The 21,239-nt window shown below is 38.6% G+C and overlaps 1 protein-coding gene across 1 annotated transcript; it reads right to left on the reverse strand.

Moving 5' to 3' along the window:
• Nucleotides 1–15,194: 15,194 nt before the first annotated feature.
• On the reverse strand, nucleotides 15,195–16,319 carry LOC149140195 (uncharacterized). The gene has a single exon (XM_089450919.1). It carries the CDS (start codon nucleotides 16,317–16,319, stop codon nucleotides 15,195–15,197), a length of 1,125 nt encoding a protein of 374 aa, XP_089307045.1.
• Between the last annotated feature and the right edge of the window lie 4,920 nt (nucleotides 16,320–21,239).

The following is a 21,239-nucleotide window of genomic DNA, read 5'->3' on the forward strand; positions in this document are numbered from 1 at the left end:
GTGAAAAAAAAATGACTTTTATTGACATAAAAGGTGATACATGTTCATTAGATCATAAGGCAACTCACCACCAAAAACAAAAACATACCATACAAACTTCAACCAAGGGAAAAAAAGAAACCAAGGACACTACGAATATCGAAACACCACTTAGCCAGAGAAAGAAACCCCGCGAGGAGCCAAAAGAGGATCTATCATAATGCCAGTAATGATCCAAATCCACCCGAAAGGATGGATAGAAAGCCAAAATAAAACACTGGATTCAATCAAAAAGCCAAAATGGAGCGTCAGATTCAATAAAAAACAGAGAAAAAAACAGACGCATGGGGTGCTCCCTGGATCCAAAGCTGTAGTGAATGTAACCTGGAGCCGATGATATACCATGCTTAGACAACACATCAACCACTAAATTTTGTTCCTGATATATGTGGGAAAATCGATATTATTGAGAGAGACTTTAAGCCCCATGATTTTCCAAATCCAGTGGAGTAGGGAAGAGACATCAAGTGAAGAAATACCCTACACCCAATCAATGGTCGACTTGGAGTCTCCAACAATTCTAATCCCCTCAATTGCAAGCCACCCTGTAAGTTTTAACACTCCACAAAGAGCTAGGACCTCCACCCAGCGAGTCGAGCTTGTGCTAACTGACCAGTAAAACCTGTAAGTTGTGGAATGGTCCACTACAATATAAGCACCAAAACCACATGCACCCTGTAAGAAAACTCCTTCAAATAAACTGACAGGGGAGGAGAAATTGAACTGGGCGAAAGAAACCACACTGTTGTGAGCACAGGGCTTCCAAGGACCAACTTCCGAAAATTAATTCAAGATTTTCATAATATCTACACAAATAAAAAAATACAAGATTCCTCTTTGATATTTTTCTTCACAAATCAAAAAACATCCAATGCAATAATAAGAAGAGAAAAATACTCAAATAATGAATTTCCAATGATAACTTTGTTTATAGTACATACTTTGAAATTAATAGAATAAAAAATCAATTTCAAATTAATTGGGACAATTATTAGAATATATTATTATTATTATTTTGGTTAGTCTGACTCATGGAAATTAAACTGCCTCATGAACTAAAATTGTTATTTTTATTATTTGAATATATTTTTAAATAAATAAATAAATATAAAATTCTAAAACATTTAATTTCTATAATTTTTCATATTAATGTTTTTTTAATTTGATTTAAAGCAAAATTCATCAATCATATATATATATATATATATATATATATATATATATATATATATATATATATATATATATATATATATATATAAATTTGTCAGCCCCAAGGCCTTATGTGTATTTGGTAATTTACAATAACTTATCCAGCTGTATATGGGGAGTAATTCACCATCTCACATTTATATAGACAAATATTTCAGAGCATTAATGCTCTATTTTTGTAGTATGGGGTAAATGACTCTTAAGAAACAAATTATTTTCAACCATGAAAAGAAATTTATTCTTCTGCAATCCAAAAATATCATCTCTTTCTTTAAGGAATACCTTCTACAACATATATTAAAATCTTTGAGAACAACCTAATTTCCCATTATCTCACAGGAGCTGCAGAGGGAATGTCTGTGGTGGAGGGATATGATAAAAATAAATTCTAACATATTTGTTCACTTCAAAATAGGCCAGAAAAAATATTAAAGCCAAGCTGATTGCAATATGGATCTTCATGATGCTTGCAAATATCTACGATATAAAAATCATTCAAATTCTTGGAGATTCTAAATGTGTCATAAATGGGCTGACAGGTAATGCTCATTTAAAAGTCTTAAATCTTGAAGCCAGGAAACTTACAATTAAAAAACAAAATCAATTTTTCAATCTATCAGGTATGTCCCATCCCACTCGGAGCCTCCCCTATCCCCTCGGCCGCCTCTTGTGGTCTCCTCTGTCGGGCCTGTCAATGGAACGTCCTCCTCTGTTATTCATGCTAATCTTGAGAAGGGTGGGCCTTCTAATTTCTTTTTCTCTGTCATTCCCGAACCTGCGGCCAGCATGGTGGTCGCTTCTCCCCCTCCCCTACCCATGGGTGACTTCAATGTTGGTTCCCATTCTATTACCATCTCTTCCTCCTCCCCGGAGAAGTGCACTTGTCCTTCCACAAAGAGTAATGAGCCACGGGAGTCTGCCACCCCTTACAATTCTCCTGTGTCTTCTCCGGCGAACCGCATGGACAGTGATGTTGATTTTCTGCTCTGTAAAAAATCACTTGAATTGGAGCCCCTGACCATTCATAAGCCTAATGGTCCTTCTTCACCCTTTATTAGTCCAAATTCCGCCAAGAATATTATTGTTAGGAAGAAACATGCAGGAGGTAGCCGACATTTCAGGGGGAGATCTATTGCTTCTGCGTCAGGTGTGAGGAATTTGGCCCTCGTTGATGTTCCAATTCATGATATGTCTGAACTTCAGCCCCTTAGAGCGAGCACGGCTGGTGAGCCTTCAAAATGACTTTCATTGTTTCCATGAACATCAGGGGTTTAGGCGCTAACCCCAAATTTTTGGCGCTTAGAGAAGTTTTCCTATCGACTCGTCCTAAGATCATTATGATCCAAGAAACCATGCACAGCTGTCGGGACTCCATCTCGTACTTTCGGAAAATGTTTCCAACTTGGTTCATGGTTGCTACTGAGGCAAGAGGCCTTTCTGGTGGTCTGGATGTATTATGGGATCCCGCGTGGATCAGTGCTAGAGCATTTAAGTGCTTTGCTGGTATTCTTATTTCGGCAACTCTCAGAGGCCATAGTTTTCATTTTAACATTCTGAATACCTATGCGCCCTATAAAAATAGATTCCCCTTCTGGGAAAAAATGTTTGCATCGGAAATTTTTGATCTTGATTTTCTGATTATTGCGGGAGACTTAAATTTCACCTTATGCTCTGATGAATGTTGGGGAAAGTGCCGTAAAAGTGACCTGTTGGCTGTCCTTATTAAAATGGATCTTCTTAACAGGAATCTTGTGGATATTGCACCTTCTAAAATGATAACTACATGGGACAACGACAGATTGGGCGATGCTTATATTGCAAAAAGGATTGATCGCTTCATTATTCATGCGAGCGTCATCGACAAAATGGGCATGCCCTTCTCATATATTGGGGCGGCTTTTTCTTCTGATCACAGGCCTATTGTACTAAGCTGGAGGGTGAAGGGTATCAGAGTGGGTTACCCTTTCAAATTTAATCGGACTTGGTTGGAGGTCCCTGAATTCAATTCGCTTATTTCGAAAACATGGAAGGAGCTATCGGCCGGAGAATCATCCCCTCCAATGATGGATTTGAGGGAAAAAATGGTGGTAATGAGACAGGTGACAAAGGACTGGCAACAAGACAGGAAAAAAAGGGACAGGCAGTTGCTTCTTGATTTACAATTGGAGTTGGATCAACTCATTGGCTCCACCTGTACAAATGATCTTCCTCTCAGTATTAAGTGTCGCATAAGGGAATTGGAGATCAGTAAGCAAAAACTTCTTCTTCAGGAGGAGGCCACATGGAGGCTCAAAAGCAGAGCCTTATGGCTCAAGGAAGGGGACCAGAACACTAGTTATTTTCATAAAGTTGCAAATGCTAGGCGGGTCAAAAACTCAATCTGGAAAATTGCTGATGGAAATGGTGGATACTTCGTATCCCATCAAGATATCACAAATGAAGCATTGCGGCATTTTAAATCACAATACAAAAGGAAGGAACGCTGCGACATTCAGGATGTTCTCTGGGGGATCGAATTGGCACCTACTATGTTCGACGCTGATGGTATCGCGAGTCTTCTCCAGCCCATTACTGAGGGGGAACTTCTTGGCATTCTAAAAGCATTTTGTAAGGATAAAAGTCCAGGCCCGGACGGCTGGACCATTGAGTTCTATATTCACTTTTTTGACCTTCTCAAAGATGACTTGTTGCGGATGGTAGAGGCTTCCCGATTATCTGGAAGTATTCATCATAACACTTCATCCACTCTGATTGCTCTTATTCCTAAGAAAGACGAAGCAGAATCTTTTCATGACTTCCGGCCGATATCATTATGCAATATATCTTTTAAAATCATATCCAAGATTATTGCGGAAAGATTGAAACCGACGCTGGCTTCCTTCCTCACTATGGATCAACATGCCTTCTTAAAAGGCCGCAATATATTGGATGTTGTTGCCATCACACAGGAATGTATGTTTTCAATGATAACAAAATCTATGGATGCGGCCATTCTTAAAGTTGATTTGTAGAAAGCCTACGATTGTATGGATTGGGGATTCTTGAGGTGTTCGCTGGCTAAAATCGGACTAAACTCACAATCCATTGATTGGATCATGTCTTGTGTAGAAAATGTCCATTATTCGGTTCTTATTAATGGAATTCCTTCTCCATATTTTCCTGCGGAAAGGGGACTTCGCCAGGGATGCCCCCTTTCACCTCTCTTATTTATTCTTGCTATGAACACTCTCAGTCTTCAGATAAACAGTGTCGTGGCGGATAAAAGGTGCAAGCCGGTTAGGATCTGCAGGGGTATCCATGTTTCACATAATCTATTTGTAGATGATGTGCTCATCTTTGCCATGCTGTGTAGGTCGACATGGATATGCCTCAACGAGATTCTAAATAGGTTCCAGAGGGCCACTGGGTTATATATTAACAAAGGTAAATCTTCTCTTCACCATAATGATACAAACTTGGAAATGGTTATATGGATTGCTGATCTGCTCGGTATTGGTTTAAAATCGATTAAAGATGGCATGAAATATCTGGGCTTTCAATTAAAAGCCAAAGGTTACTCTAGTGTTAACTAGCATTGGATCCTGGAAAGGTTCTTTAGAAAAATCTTAGCCTGGGAACACAGGACACTCTCTCTGGCTGGGAGATTCATTCTGTCACAGTCGGTCTTGACGCAGTTAGCGGTGTATTGGGCTCATATTTACTCTCTTCCGGCTAGCATTATCCTCAAGATAAATCGATTGCTGGCTAATTTCATCTGGGGTGGAAGTTCCAATCAAATCAAAATCCACCTAACGAAACTGGAAATGATCTCTATGCCAAAGAAGTACGGTGGTTGGGGCCTACTCGACATGCGTTCTTTCGGTAGAGCACTGTTATGTAAATCGCTGACGAGGGCCATTTTCGGAGAAGGTCTATGGAGTTCATCCATCAGGAAAAAATACCTGCAAGATAAAGATCTTGTCTTTTGGTATCGGAGGGGATCTATTGGAATTAGCCACGGCTCTGCTATATGGCTCAGTCTTAGGAAAGTCCAACATTACTTCCTGCAACACCTAAGTTGGAACCTTTACTCTGGCGACCGTGTCTTCATCGGCATTGATTCCATTGCTGGCGATCGTGGGCACTCATGCATCCCTAAACGTTTGTTACCTTTTCTCTTCAGAAATGGTATATTCACGTGGGATAAAATTATTTCATCTTGGTGCGGCCCTATCCCTATTTGGAAAGACGCACATGAACTTCACATGCCTGTCACGCTTCATTTAGATTGGAATTCAGTATTAAACTTTCTATGCAGTTTGGGCATCCACCGATCTGGTACTGCGGATATGCTAATATGGAGTGTTCCAAATAAAAAACTGCCTATTAGAGTAAGAGACATATATGCGGATATGATTCTTTCAAAGGCCGAAATCTCATGCTCTTTATTTCCCATTAAATTCTGGAAATTGGGTTGCCCTCTTAAAATGATATTATTCTCGTGGCTGGTATTCAACAACCGCAATTTGACATGGGACAACTTGCGGAGGAGGTGTTGGCATGGTCCGAGTAGATGTCCCATATGTGAGGCTGCAGAGGAAACCAACCTTCATTTGTTTTTTCAATGCGGCTCCTCCCTACAGATCTGGTACGAATTGTCTCTGCTCTTTGGTTTTTCTCACAATGTTTTTGTTACAGTACAGGATGCTTTCCAATGGTGGAGTGCGCAAAAAGTATCTTGGCGTTCTCTGTTTATCATCGTCTTATGGTGCTTATGGAAATGGAGGAACGCCAAGATCTTCCAGGAGTCTAAAGAGCCTCTGATGTCTTCTTTGCAACATATTTTAGCCACTCACGGTATGCTGCCTGTCAAGGAACCCAAGAAGGATGTGCAACGAAAAATTGACGAGACTGTCCCTCTCAATACTCTGCCCGCGGCCTTCTTTGATGGGGCCGAACAGTTCAATATATGTGGATGCGGGGTTCATATAATCATGGATGAAAAGTTGCAATATTTTTTATCTTGGAACGGGGGGAGAGGTACAAACAGCCTGGCTGAGGCAAGGGCTTTAGCTGGACTGCTTGCTTTCTGCGTGTTTATGGAGATTCAGAACATTTCTATTTTTGGGGACTCGAAAGTCATGATTGACCATGTCAGGGGTGCCTGCCATATCAATTATCCTCATCTTTCTGGATGGATGAATCGGATTATGCATTTCTGGAACAATTTAGTTCAGCCATCTATCAAGCACATTCCCCGCTCCCTTAATGATCAGGTGGACCGTCTATCTAAGGATGCTCTGTCTCTTGAGCCTGGTGCTTGGTCCTTGTTGATATCTGTGGACGACCGAACATGCATCATTCAGGATTTCTTCATCCCGGGAATATGATCTGATCTTTTTTGCTTTCTTCCCTATCCAGATATGTTCCACAGTTTTTCTCTTTTTCGCTTTTAGTTTTTTCTACATCTGAATTAGTTCCTTGCATTTTGTTAGACTATTTGCTATATCCATGTTTCTGTTCTTCATGATGATGGCCCTATATCTGTAAGATCTTGTTTCCATATGATCGCAAGGATGCTAGTGTTTTTTAGCTCTTGTTGTATCTCATATGTACTCTTTATATTGTCTCAATATAATACTATACAGATTTTTCTCTCTGAAAAAAAATATCACAAATATAATAAGACATTTTATATTTGGATCCAAGCAACCTTATATACGAAGAATACATATAAAAAAAAAAATTCAAAGCATCCAATCTATCCCCATTGTACACGAGAATTAAATTGAGCTACAACAATTGCAGTGGCATCCAGTCCGCTTTTCAAAAATCATTTCTGAAGATTCACCTCACAGTTTGAATGGATCAGACTCCAGGATCTCCTTGTTATTTCATGTTCTGTTGCTATTCAATTTCTTCCATGTTCATAGTTTTTCAACTCATTCTCTTTGCTGCTGATTTTCTGTATGTATCAGACAACTCGATTAGTATTAATGCTGTTTTTTTATTACAGTCATATTGTAATTCAGAAATTTCAGCCAACTGCTGCATCTTTTGTTCATAGCTGGCAGCCAGGTGTCGTGGTACAACTATTTACTTTTGCAGCTCTTCAGTGTTCTACTGAGAAAGAGTTTCTTCTGGCGCTTAATTCTATATTTTTTGGTTCCTCAGAATAACCAAAAAAATATTTTAACAGTGAGAAAAAATATTGGCACAGACATTTGACTTCAAATCTTATAAGGTAGGAGAAGAAAGAGTGGCTTCCTTAAAAAATGAAATTATTTCATTTTAACTTAATTTACATATTATATTATATTATTATATATATGTGTGTTTGTAATACTCACATAGAGAGAGAGTTTTCAATTTCATTCCATGAACATGTACAAATTGAGTATGGTAGTATTTTTTTAATGTATAGGATTAAGGGTAAAAGTTAATAGAATATATATTTGGAAGCAATGTTTAGGATGCTCATCATTTATATTATTTGTTTATATTAGTGAGTAAGGGTAAAAGTTAATTATTGTGGCGGGGAATTTCTAGTAATGATATATGGGGTAAGTTGATCCGTTTCAAATACCTTAAGAATAAAGACTTCACTCGCTGGATGAGACAAGGATCTATTGGAAAAAAAACGGATCCAAGATATGGCGCAACTTCAATAAGGTAAAAGACATTTTGTTACAGAACATCACATGGTTGTTCGGCACAAGAAACAGGATTATATTGGGCAAAGACCGTATTTTAGGTACCAGTGCGGATCCTCTTGGTACAACAAAATTAATAAAATGCCTAAATAGAAAAGGCATCTTTGTCTTGAACCAGGTGATCCGTGAGCGGATCGACAATATTCCAATCTGGATGGATCCCATCCAACTGAATCTCACGGGGCAATATGAACTGGAATGGCTCCAACTCATGTAATCGTTAAAAGGCGTCAGGGTATGTTACAACAGCAAGGGAGATCGTATTACTTGGATGGGAAAAAAGAAAAAATCTAGAGAGATTGAAGTAGCGGATTGCTATTTCAATATTTGCATGAAGGAACTACAGATTTCTGACAGATGTTGGTTCTATAAGTTTTGGCAAACACAAATCCCCCAAAAGATTATCATTTTTCCATGGCTGACATAGCAGAATAAGAACCTTACATGGGAAAATTTACAGAAGAGTATCAACATGGACCTGGGATCTGCTACCTATGTAGGAAGGAAGGAGAGGATAACAACCATTTATTCTTACATTGTCCAAGTTCTGTTAGCATTTGGAAGCATTTCACTACTAACATGAAGATATCATATATTCATTTTAATACCATTGATGATTGCTTAAAATGGTGGAGTACACAATGCATCAGCTGGAGGACGCTCTCACTTGATGTCTTCTGGGAAATTTGGAAAGGGCACAATCCCCTGATCTTTGGAACAAAAAGGTTGAGAAAAGACATGATATGTGATTACATAGAATGATGGACCAAATCGGTTCAGGGGTCTCGTACCATGCAAAAGGAAAAGGAAGATAAAGGGATGGAACAGGGTATCATATACCCAACTGGTTTTTTTGATGGTCTCAAGGAGGGAGATACACATGCATGATTTGGATAAAATTTTCTGAAGATCAAGTATGAAAGCAGAAGCTATTGCCTTGTGAGGGTTATTATGGATTACTAAATTTTTGGACATCCCACAAGTACAAATCTATGGAGATTCCAGATGTATTATAGACCACGTTTTGGGAAGAAATAATATTCAACAAAACACCCTCCAAGGCTGGTTAAACCGAATACAAAGTGTATGGATCACACTCCAGCAGTCTACCATACAACACATCAGCAGAGCCTACAACAAAAATGCAGATGGAATGTAAAAAAAGGGACTAATGGATACACAAGATGGTAAGCACATTCAGATAAAATGGGGACAAGAATGATAGAAGCAGGAAGCATCGACATGCCAAGATAAAGCATTGCACACCTTGTCAACTGGTCTATGCAACAACACAGATAAGTAATTTTTAACAACTTTTTTAATTACTTTTTGTATATGTTTTCAGTAAAAGGTCTTGTATAAAAAAGACATTTGGTAGACTACTGTATATGAAGATAATTATAGAAAATGCTTGTATTTTTGCTTCTCTCTTTCATCCTTAGACTCAGAAGAATATTTAGACAATGACTGAAGCTGTTAATTGTAGCATATACTTTGTTTCCTTATCACTTAGAGAAGGGCTATACAATGAGGATTATGGTGCAGTTATGTAATCGTATATATGTATTGTTTTATATAATACAAAACAGGCGGTTTTTTCCTACTGAGTAAGGGTAAAAGTTAATAGAATGTATATTTGGAAGCGATGTTTAGGATGCTTATCATTTATATTGTTTGTTTATATTAGTGAGGTTAAATTGTTTTTGTTTCTAAGGTAAGATTTAAAATTGTTTTTGATTGGCTAAAATTTAAAATTGTTTTTGATGGGTTGAAATTGTTTTTTTTTCAAAATCAAGGGTTAATAAGAGTGAAATTCTTTTTTTTAAACCATAAATTGATTAAATATTCAGTTTTGGTGTGGTTTTTCTTAAATAACTGTGATAAACCAGAACCAACTAGAATTAATCACCAGTAATTAATAATAATCATCCTCACTATTGGTTGTCAACTGAAATATAATAAATTTTAAAAGTTTTCCAAAGAAAAAAGAAATAAAAAACAAAAGAGAAGAATTTCCTTAATTAAAATTGAAAACTACCTGTATGCAGTTTGTTGAAATTGTTATCAATGAGATTTGAAATTCGCTATTAAGCATAATCTAGCGGAAATACAAATTGAGTAATCAATCTCCAGTGATGTGGTTGAAAAATAAAAAATAAAAAAATTGGTGAAGTAAATTTCATCCGCTATGATTGTTTTTAATATTCATGAACTTTTAGCAAAGTATATAGTTGGATTTTTTTAATATGGTATTGTTTCTTGGTTGAGTCGAGAGGCTCATTTTATAGCCCAGTATGATGTGTAATGATGTCTATCCATCATCAAAGTTGAAATTTTGTTCATCTCATCTAAAATAAAAGTTTAAAGAAAAACTAAAAAAAAAACTATACAAAGCATTTAAATAATGTCTGCTCATAAAAAAAAAAATTCACATGAAGAATTTGGATCCCTCTCGGCTCATGTTAGATCCATATTTAAGATGGACCTATGTTGGTTTTAGTGAAGCCCCAAGTTTCCAATTCCAGTGGGACACCATGTTCTCTGACCATACAAACATAATCTTGTTTTGACGAGGAGGAGAACAAAAGTAATCATAGTTGGGCCATTGATCTAGATAATGATGGATAGTGATGGCATTAGAGAAGTTGTGTTGCTTTTTATTGGTAGAAAATAATTGGCATGCCATTTGGCAGGAAATGTGCAGGATTGGATTTAAGCAAGTACATTATACAACGATGGGCATATAAGGACCAACTCCATTGACTTAGGTCAAGACAGCGGAAAACGCCTAAAGAAGCTCAGGAAGAATGGGTGTGTACATTTTGCACGTTTCGGGCAGTGGAATCCGAAATATATATATATATATATATATATATATATATATATATATATATATATATATATATATATATATATATATATATATATATATATATATATATATATATATATATATATATATATATATATATATATATATATATATATATATATATATATATATTTTGGAATGTGAAAAGGTCTACCAAAGGTTGGGAAGAACGAGAATGAGTGTATACATTTTTCACGTCTCGGGCAGTGGAATCTGAAAAACATTTAATTTTGGAATGTGATGCATTTAAAGGCATCAGAGAAAGTTATGGGAATATGTTAGCATCGATTTCTTGGCATTGTCTTTTCAGCAAGGGGATTGTTGGAAGGTTGGACCAGAGCATCATTAATTTGAATAAGAAAAGGATTGAAATGCAAAAGGTGAAAAACATGAAAATAATGGTCTCATAGACTATCTTTAGTCTTGTGGACCTTAAAATATCATTTCATTGCATTTCATATATAGCCTCTGGGCATTAACTGCCCACGGCAGGCCAATTATTTGTTGTTGGAAAATAATTAGCATGCCATTGTGATGCCATTGGGCAGTGAATGCGTGGGGGATGTATATTCCCACCGTTGGATTTAAGCAAGTAGATTAACCAATGATGGGCATATACAACTCTAGGGCATTAACTTCCCAATGGCAAGCCATGTATTTGTTTCCCTCTCTATTATCTAGACATAATGGTGGGTCAAACATGAACACCAGTGACCACTTCTACTCACATTCATTTTTTTGATAGATAGAAATTTTTTTGTTGCCCTCTCTATTGTCTACATAGAATGGAAGGTCAAACACGAACACCAGCTACCACTTCTACTCACATTCATTTTCTTGATAACTAGAATTTTTTTTGCCTAATGGATTCTGCTACTGCCAAGAGATTTTACCCAAGTAAAAATATTGTTTTTATGGTATAGTTTTTTTTTTTTTTTTTTTCCGAGGAAAAAAACGAACTTTTTTATAAGGAATAAAAAAGTTACAAGCACATGAGTTAACATTCCAGAAACTTCTGTGATCTTGAGACCATCATCAGTCCTCAAGGAGAGAGTCATACTCCCCTTAGAATCACCAAGTCAAACCAAAAAGAAATAAGCTCTTTCTCGCTTACTTTCAGCGCTGTGTCGTTGCCTTCTATGGACAACTCTGTCAAAATTTTTAAAACATGCCAAAATAAAACGTGGGCCTCCTTTTTAAAACAGGAAAACAACCCACGGATCTGTTTTGCATAAGTTTGTTTTCAGAACAGCAGACCCGAAACAGGAAATAGTAACCAGCAGTGTTTACAATTGACCGAAACAAAATCGGATATAAGTAGACTGTCTATAAATCCAAAAACCTGAAACATCTGATATTTTAAGAAAAAGTTAAGTGTGAGGAGGGAGATCCGACACACGGATCTGATCATGCAGCTGTTCAGTTATCCTCCACGAATCCACAGCGAGCTGCAAACCCTCTTTAGAAAGCCTATCTGCCTCTTCGTTCCTGTCCCTGTAAATATGTTCAATAGAGAAAACATTAAAATGGAGTTTTAAGTTTTGAATCTCTTCCAAAAGCGGCCTCAGCATATAATTTTGACATCTATATTTCCCATTGACCCAGTTTATTACATTCAAAGAATCACCAAAGATCTGTACTGTGAAGATATTTCTGTTTATGAGCCAGCATAAAAGAAGTTTGAGGGCGGATAGTTCAGCAAAGTTGTTTGATCCGGTTCCTAATCCCACAACAGCTTTGAGAGAGTGAGAGGGGCTTATATGAATGGAGATTCCAGCACCCGTAATGTTGTTTTGAGCTGCCCCGTCGAAGTAGGCCCATGGAATACCTTCCCTGATTCGCTCTTCCTTTCTGGGGGCTGAGTTCTGTGATTCTTCAGGTTCCGGGATACTAGACAGAATGGCTGAGCTTTGGATAGCAATCACCTCCGCTGGAGTAAGTTGTTCTCGGAAGATGCTTCTATTTCTAGCAATCCAGATACCCCAACAAATAATGGGGGGGAGATTTCTTAAGTTCCTCTCTGGGTAGTGGTTCCACCAATATTCCCAAGCTGAAAGAAAAGTATCCCCTTCCCATCTAACCTTTTTCCCTAATAAATTTTGCATTTCTTCCCAAACTTTCCTTGCAAAAGGACAAGCAATGAACAGGTGAGGAATGGATTCAGAGTCTGAGAAGCATAAGGGGCACCTACCTGGGCCCTGTTTGAATCTGGATTGTAGAATATCCCAGGTAGGAATTTTCTTTCTTAAGACACACCAAGAGAATAATCTTGCTTTCTTGGGGCACTTCAATTTTAGCAGAGGTTTAACCCACCATTCTGGATTAACCCACCCTTTCTTCTTCATTAAGAATGAATACCCCGCCTTTGGGGAGTAGGCTCCAGTTTCAGCATGTGCCCACACCAATTGGTCCGGTCTATCCTGAATTCTAACATTTGATCTCTTTAGCTCCTGAAGAAAACTCCGCCACTCATTCCTCCACCTGGGGTCAATTCCTAACTCTTCTTCTGATTTCCATGCTTGGCCCCAAATGGTTGACTGCCCCAAATTAGCAATCTGATTTAGACCATGTATCCCCTTCGAATCCAGGTGAGCATTCAATTCAGGAGAAAGAGCGAAAGATTCGTTGCAGCCCACCCAAGGGTCTCTTCCAATCCTTACATTTTCACCGTTTCCTACCTGCCAAGCCAGACCCTGTTCGATAACCTTGAAAGCCTCGACTGTAGCTTTCCAAATCACAGAGAAATTCCTGCCTTTTTTGTTTGGGTTCCTTATCCAATCTTCTAGGGGCATGGGATCAATATATTTTCATTTTACTACTCTGGTCCATAGGTTCTCAGAAATGATTAAGCGCCAACCGGATTTTGCTGCTAAGGAGGTGCTGAAATCAAAGAGATTTTTTATGCCCCATCCACCCCAGTCTTTTGGCCTTGCGATTTTGTCCCATGCCACCCAAGGAAGCACTGAGTCCTCCTTTGACCCTGACCAAAGGAATCTGCTGCATAGTTGTTTAATCTTGTGGAGGATGCCTTTTGGGATCCATGTCAGAGCTGCCCAGAACACAGGCATGGCCTGAAGGACTGAATTCACCAGGGTCAACCTGCCTGCTCGAGATAGCCACTTGTAGCTCCAATGGGAAATTCTTTGTTCGATTTTTGCCACCAGCCAATTCCAGTCCTGCTTTCTATACGATTGAGGTTTTAACCAAAAGCCAAGATATTTGAAAGGATTCTCCATTTTACAGGCCTCGAAGGGTAAGTAAGATGTAATCAGGAGTTCCTCCTGTCTGCTGAAACCCTCCAGAATTAGCTGGGACTTTCTAGAGTTTATTTGAAGGCCTGTTGCTTTCAAGAACAGGTCAAGAATACTTTTAAGTTCTTTAATTTCATTTAAACTCCCATTTGTAAATAATAAAATATCATCTACAAAAAGGAGATGGGTAATGAACAAATTTACAGCAACTTCCAAACCTTTTACCAAACCTGATCTTTTGGCATTGGATATCAATCTACTGAGACCTTCAGCAGCTAGGAGAAAGAGCAGCGGAGAAAGGGGACACCCTTGCCTCAACCCCCTTTGACCTCTGAAGAATTGGGAGGCGGCCCCGTTTATTAACACTGCGAAACTTGCGCTTGAGATACACCCCATGATCCAGCTTATGAATTCCACCTTGAAACCCAGGTGAGTCAGCAACATCCTTAGATAATTCCAGCTGATTCTGTCATAAGCTTTTGACAGGTCAATTTTTAGCACAGCCCCTTTCAAGTTTGAGTTTCTGATGCTATGAATGGTCTCTTGTGCCACCCCTATAGCTTCGTGTATTTGACGACCGTCTAAAAAACCAAATTGTTCCGATGAGATGCAATTGGAAAGGATCGGTTTCAGGCGAACCGCAATGGTTTTTGCAATAATTTTGTATATGCAATTGCACAGTGAAATTGGCCTGAAGTCCTCGAAAGTTTCCGGGGCCTCCTTTTTAGGAATAAGAGCAATGAAAGTAGCATTGAAAGGGGTATAAACCTCACCTTTTCTCCTTGATTCCTCCACCACTTCCGTTAGCTCTTCCCCGATCAGCTCGAAAAAATGAGTGAAGAGTTCAACTGTCCAGCCATCCGGCCCCGGACTTTTGTCTTTTGCCATAGATTTAACAATACTTTCTACTTCCTCTTTTGTCACCTCTCGGAAAAGGTCTTCAGCCTCTTCCCCCTCCACAAAACGAGGAAAAGCTTGAGCTGTTCTGATAATTTCAGCTAAAGAAACCCCTCCTGGGTCTGAGAACAAATATTTAAAATGATTCTTCCCCATATTTGACAAAGCCTCAAAGGACGAGGCTTCTCTGCCCTCAGGGTCCTTTAGCTTCCGGATTGTATTTGAATTTTTTCAGCCTTTTGCATAGTTTTGGAAAAATTTTGTGTTCTTATCCCCTGCTCTCAACCAGATTGCCCTGCTCTTAAGTCTCCATTCTTCCTCTTTGTCCAATAAAATCTTTGCTCTCGATTTCTCAAGAGCCACAATCCTTTCTTTTGACTCCTGTGTAGCATATGCATCCGCCTCAGGATCTTCTAGAGCTCGGAGTTCATCATCTATTTTGTTCAAGACCTCATTTTGTTTTTTCCTTCTTTCAGAAGCCCATTCTACAGTTGCTTTCTTTAGTCTTTTTAGATTTTCCATGAAGAGAGCTCCTTTATTACCAGAAGAGTCTCTGCCTGTGTGTCTCCAAGTATTCCTGAACAGCTGGTTAAAAGACTCTTCTTGCAGCCATGAAGCATTGAATTTGAAAGGAGCTGCAGGTTTTGGGGGAGGCTTGGAAAGTTCTAAGAGAATGGGGAAGTGATCAGAATTTCCCCCTTCACCCACCCATTGCCTGAACATTGGAATATTGGAAGCCATCAAGTCACTGATAAGGAAGCGGTCTAGCCTTTTTGCTATTCTCTCCTCCCCAGTTCTCCTATTCCTCCAAGTAGGCTTGGCCTTTATAATGTTTACATCTATCAGCTTGTGGGATATGAGTAATTGAGCAAAATAATCTGATAGGGGGTCAATTCTGGCCGAGGGACCCCAAGCCTCCGCATTCCCTAAGGAGAAATTTAAATCACCTCCTATTATCAGATTTTTCCCTTTCATCAATTCTTTAGACATGAACGCGTTCCAGAAAGCAACCCTTGCCTGACAAGGCCCATAAACATTTACTATCAAGAAGGAGAAATCGAAGTCTGGGTAATTAACCTCCATACCCAGCACATTGGGCATACCCCAATGACTCAAAATTTTCAGTCTGCCATCCCTGCAACCGATGGCAAGACCACCCGAGTGGCCCTCTGCATCAAGGGCTACAAAAGTCCACCCCGGGAGGAGAGAACTGAGGACGGGTTCAATATCTACACCCTTTCCCAGAGTTTCTTGAAGAAAGACCAGATCCGGGTTATAGCGAGAGATTAATTCCTTCAATGCCAGTTTTTTGGGTTTACTGGTTAAACCCCTGCAGTTCCATGATAAACAGATCATTTTATAACCGCCTCAGGGGGTTTTGCTGCTCTAAGCGCCCCAGAAATCAACCTTTGCTTGCCGTCAGCCACATCAAGTTTTGCTTTGACTTGGGCTTTTGACAGATCTGACTTTCTTCCTCTGCCCTTTTTATGAGAGTTTCTAGACGATGAAGGACCCAAACCACCCACTGGTTCCCCCAAATCAGGGAAGGGATCAGACTTTTTGCTGAGGGATCTAAGATTATAAGTGCGAGCAGGGGTGGAGCCACCTGAGACCGGGTTATCTAGGGAAACGACTTCACAGTTCAGATCGATGGAGGGAATAGCGGCAGTTAATTGTTCAATGTTTGTAGAGACATCTTTGCATTTAGTAGTCAGAGGAGACTCCATAGAAGAGTGGACAATATTTGAATCAGGAAAACAGACAGAGTTTAAAGGGTCTGATTGCTTACCGGATGGTTCATTAGCAATGGCATCAGTATTTCCCACAGGAGTCTTATCGGCACCGCTCTGATCTTCGGCTGCTTTGATCGGGTCCCCTTCAGTCTGGGCCAGAGCTTCATCCTCCTGGGATTGAACCCCTTCCATGGGCTTGGCCTCTGAGCTATCCTTCTCCGCCATTTTTGTTTCTTCCCTCGTGCTCCGCTCCCACTGCTCGACAGGTTTTTGAATCCTCCTTCTGCGCCGCCCCAAGGGGCAATCCCTTGCCAGATGACCGAGCTCATGGCATCTGTGACACCTAAATGGTAAAAGTTCATAATCCAACAACTGTTCAAAGACATACTCTCTATATTGCAAATTTATCGAGTCCACAAGCCCTTCACTTGGATTCAGACGCACTAGAATCCTTGCCACTGCCCTTTCGTGTGTGTCTAGAAAAGACTTATCCGCTTCCAAGAACGTACCCAGAAGATTCCCGATTGAAGAGAAGACGGAATCCACCCAAAGGAATGGTGGAAGACCAGGTGCCCTTACCCATACGGGGAATTCCTCCACCTTCTCCTTGGACGCGTCGAAGAGAGGAGACCACCTTTTGAAAAAGACTGGGCGTTTCCCAAAAGCCCAATTCCTTCCTTCAACCCATTCCATGGCTTCTTTGCTGTCAAACCTGATCATGAACCACCCTTTAACCAGAGTGGCCGTTTTGAAAGACTTTGCCGAGGTCTCCTTCCATTGACTCTCCGCCCATTGCTGTAGAAACTTGCCAGAGACAGACCGCCCCCTTACACGACCCACAAGCGTGCACTCTGCTACATCCAACGCATCCTCTACTTGTACATCCATTCCCAATAACAAGTTTCCTGCTATCCTTCTCGATTTTAGGGATTTCGCCTTCTTACGCTTTTCCCCAACCCTTTCTCGTTCCAGTTCCGCCTCTCTGTCAGTGCCTAAAAAAACTGGTACCCTTAGTGCTCCATGCACATTACTCGCAGAGGGGTTACCGTCCTTTCCAAGGGGGGAATGACTCGGTACTCCTGCTGGGGTTGCTTCCTTGCCAGTAGACTGGCTTCCCTTCTCTTCCGTCCTTTCAGTGACGGGGTTTTGGACATCTTTCCCCTGAATAGAAACCTTGCCAAGCTCGGAAAAGACCCCCTTTTTAACCGGGCCGCCTGTAGACAAATCTTTTGAGGAAAGGGGTCTATTTACAGCCAAGGAGCCACTTCTATCCCTGGCTTCTCTATCCGATCCTTGGAAACCCCCTATTGATCTCCATAACCCCTGTCTGGAATTGAAATTTATAATGTCTTCTAGACCACCCGACGGGCTGAAAATCTTCGAAGGAGAAAGAACCTTACCATCTGGGAGACCTTTCTCTTTCCGTGAGCATTCCTCCTCTCGTGCTCCTGAAACTCCTATGCGACCACCAGTTTTGCCAAATGCACCAGCCGAGACCAAACTCTCCTCCAACGAAGCCTTTGGCGGATTACTGCTCCATGGGCCTCCCGCTGGAAATTTGGCGGATGCGGAATTTCCCACCTGTCCGAAGAACTTGTCCAGGTTTTGATCGGTAACCTCCTTACCCCAGACCGAGAGGATGTCTTCTGGGGCTGGGTCTAAGTCCACCGCCTCATTGTGAAAAACCATGGTAACTAAACCGTGGTAAAACCTGACACCTCGCAGAAACCCGTTACCAAAAAAAACGCTCCTTGAACCGTCAGAGGTTAATACACCGATTTGTTTATGGTAAAACGCTGTTCAAACCTGCCTCGGAACGATTTTACAGAGGTAAACCCTCCAAGAAAAACTGTCAACACAAAACTGCCAGCGCTAAACCCCCAAAGACCTAACCGAGGGAGACCAAAGAGGAGTCCGCCCATATGTCATCTGCTAGGGTACCTCATAAACGCGGAACCACGGAGGGTCTGCCATCCGTCCTGCCCGTACCTGCTTGTCGTAGGGTAGCCTGTCTGCGTCACCTAGGCCCGAAGCCTAGGGTTTCAGGATCGACCCCTGCCCTTTATGGTATAGTTTTTGTTTTTGGTTTTTTTATTATTATTATAAATAATATTCCCTATATAACTTTCTTTTTGTCTATTGTTGTTTTATTTATTTTTTAATAATATATATAAGGTTGTGGATGAAAACAAAATTACAATAAAAACCAAACACCATGTTTGGTTAGTCATATATATATGTGTGTAACATTTCATATTCATTATTGAAAAAGAGATTCATGTCCAATCTTAACATATAAAGAAATACAATTCTGAAAGCCTACAACGTTAATATGCTCCTTAAAATAGCAGCATATAATAACACATTCTTTCCGACTTCACAGTGAGACATGAAAAATAAAACACCAAGATAACTATATCTAAGTCAATCATACCATCGTATTCAAAAACCTACTCCAGAAAAATTCAATACCAAGAACTTTGACCTGCATAAAAAATACTTCAAACAATACTCACTCCAACAAATAATGACATAACCAATTAATACACACCCTAAACTGACCTAACAACCCTTGTTCCAAAATAACCATAACAATATATGCCAAGACCAAATATAAAATCATCCCACGATACATGCCACAATGTAAACCACAATTACAAATCTAATTATTGTAGTGACACTAATCCACCTTATGATATGGGCCAAAAATCAACCAAACATATACGTGTCCACTTGGACTCTCAAGAGCCCGACATACGTTACATTAAATATTTAGTGTTCTATTTGAAACGAAAGTTAAAAGTTATTAAAAAGGACATGATTCAGGTCGAGGGAGTTCTAGAAATGATATGGAATCTTGGTTTCTCATATTTTAATTATGGAAGAAATCTAAAATTATTTTTTATCAGTTAGTGTTTTTTTAATATAAAGAAACAAATTTAATGACATTTGGTAGTAACATTTGACTGATAGTAATGGGTTAGGTGGATAGTGATGAGTTAGTTTGTATTCACATGAAATAATAATAATTATTTTTATTTTAGATTTATTGGGAAAGATCCATGTTAACTCAAAAATTTTAAGGATTTGATTCTTCTTAATATATATTTATTTTTATGAATTTGATGTCATATATATATATATATTTGTTTTTTGAGAAGAAATTACACTTATTTTGACTAATATATCAATAAAATACTTTAATCATAAGATTCTTTCTCTTAAACTCCATCTCAAGCATGGAAGAAATTTCATATCTCCTTCATTCTGAGTTATATATATATAATTATTGCCATGAATAATATATCAATAAAATATGTTAACCATAGGAAACTTTTTATTTTCAATTTTGATACATATTATTTAATTTGGATATTCAATTATTGTGGTTGACATCAAAATATTTTTTGTTAATAATATATTTTTAAATAAATAATTAAAAGCATACTACGATGAACCTGCACAATTAGAGAAACATTATTAATGTTTTATGACAATTGTAATTTAAAATCTCCAAATATCTATATTATTTTTTTGAAAGGGGCGGGGCCCCACTGAAGAAGCTATATATTGATATTATTTACAATCTGTACATTGAAATTCTTTACAAATATTGTGTCACGCTGACAGCAATCAAGATAGTCAAACATGTGATACAATCAACATAGGAAAACATATGATGCGAGCCGCGCATCCTGCATGTACGTGTGAGTCCAACCTGGGTGGGGAGGGCAATATCGCTCCGTCCCAACCACCTGGGACACATCACGGGTACATCAAATATATCTATATTATATCATCTTGCCATGTAGATATCTATATTATATCTATATTATATCATCTTGCCATGTAGTTTGCATCAACCACAATTTTTTTCCCATGGAATTTGCACACATCATTATCTATGTCATGTTTTCATACACTCCAAGTTATCATTTTTATGATGAGCAGTTTTCAATTTGAATATTTATAATGCTCCAAGATTTTTATTTTCAATAATACTAAACTATTATTTTAAATTAAGGCACCTAAACCGGTAGCAAACATGGTAATGAATATTACACAATTTCATTTAAGTAATAATAAGTAAATACATATAGATGGATGAGTGACATTTTAGTTTCAATTTTCTTGCTATGTATATAGATATATAAGAAGTTCATATGATACATATTAGTTAATCTAGATATTCAAATATTGTGGTTGACATCAAAATAGTTTTTGTTAACAATAAATTTTGAAATCCCCTATGTCAATTGTATGTTAAGGACATAAATAATTAAAAGCATACTACAACAAACCTTGTAAGAAAAATGAGAGAAATATTATTAAGGTTTTGTGATAATTGTAATTAAAAAAATCCAAATATCTATATTATATCATCTTGCCATGTAGTTTGCATCATCAACCACATAAATTTTTTCCCATGGAATCTTCACACATCATTATCCATGTCATGTTTTCATACACTCCAAGTCATCATTTTTATGATGATGGTTTTAAATTGAATATTTATAATGCCCCCAAATTTTTATTTAAAAAA

Source organism: Pinus tabuliformis, chromosome X (assembly GCF_031772625.1).
Source record: "Pinus tabuliformis cultivar Carrire ecotype Pingquan chromosome X, CPIR1, whole genome shotgun sequence".
Classification (NCBI taxonomy): Eukaryota; Viridiplantae; Streptophyta; class Pinopsida; order Pinales; family Pinaceae; genus Pinus; species Pinus tabuliformis.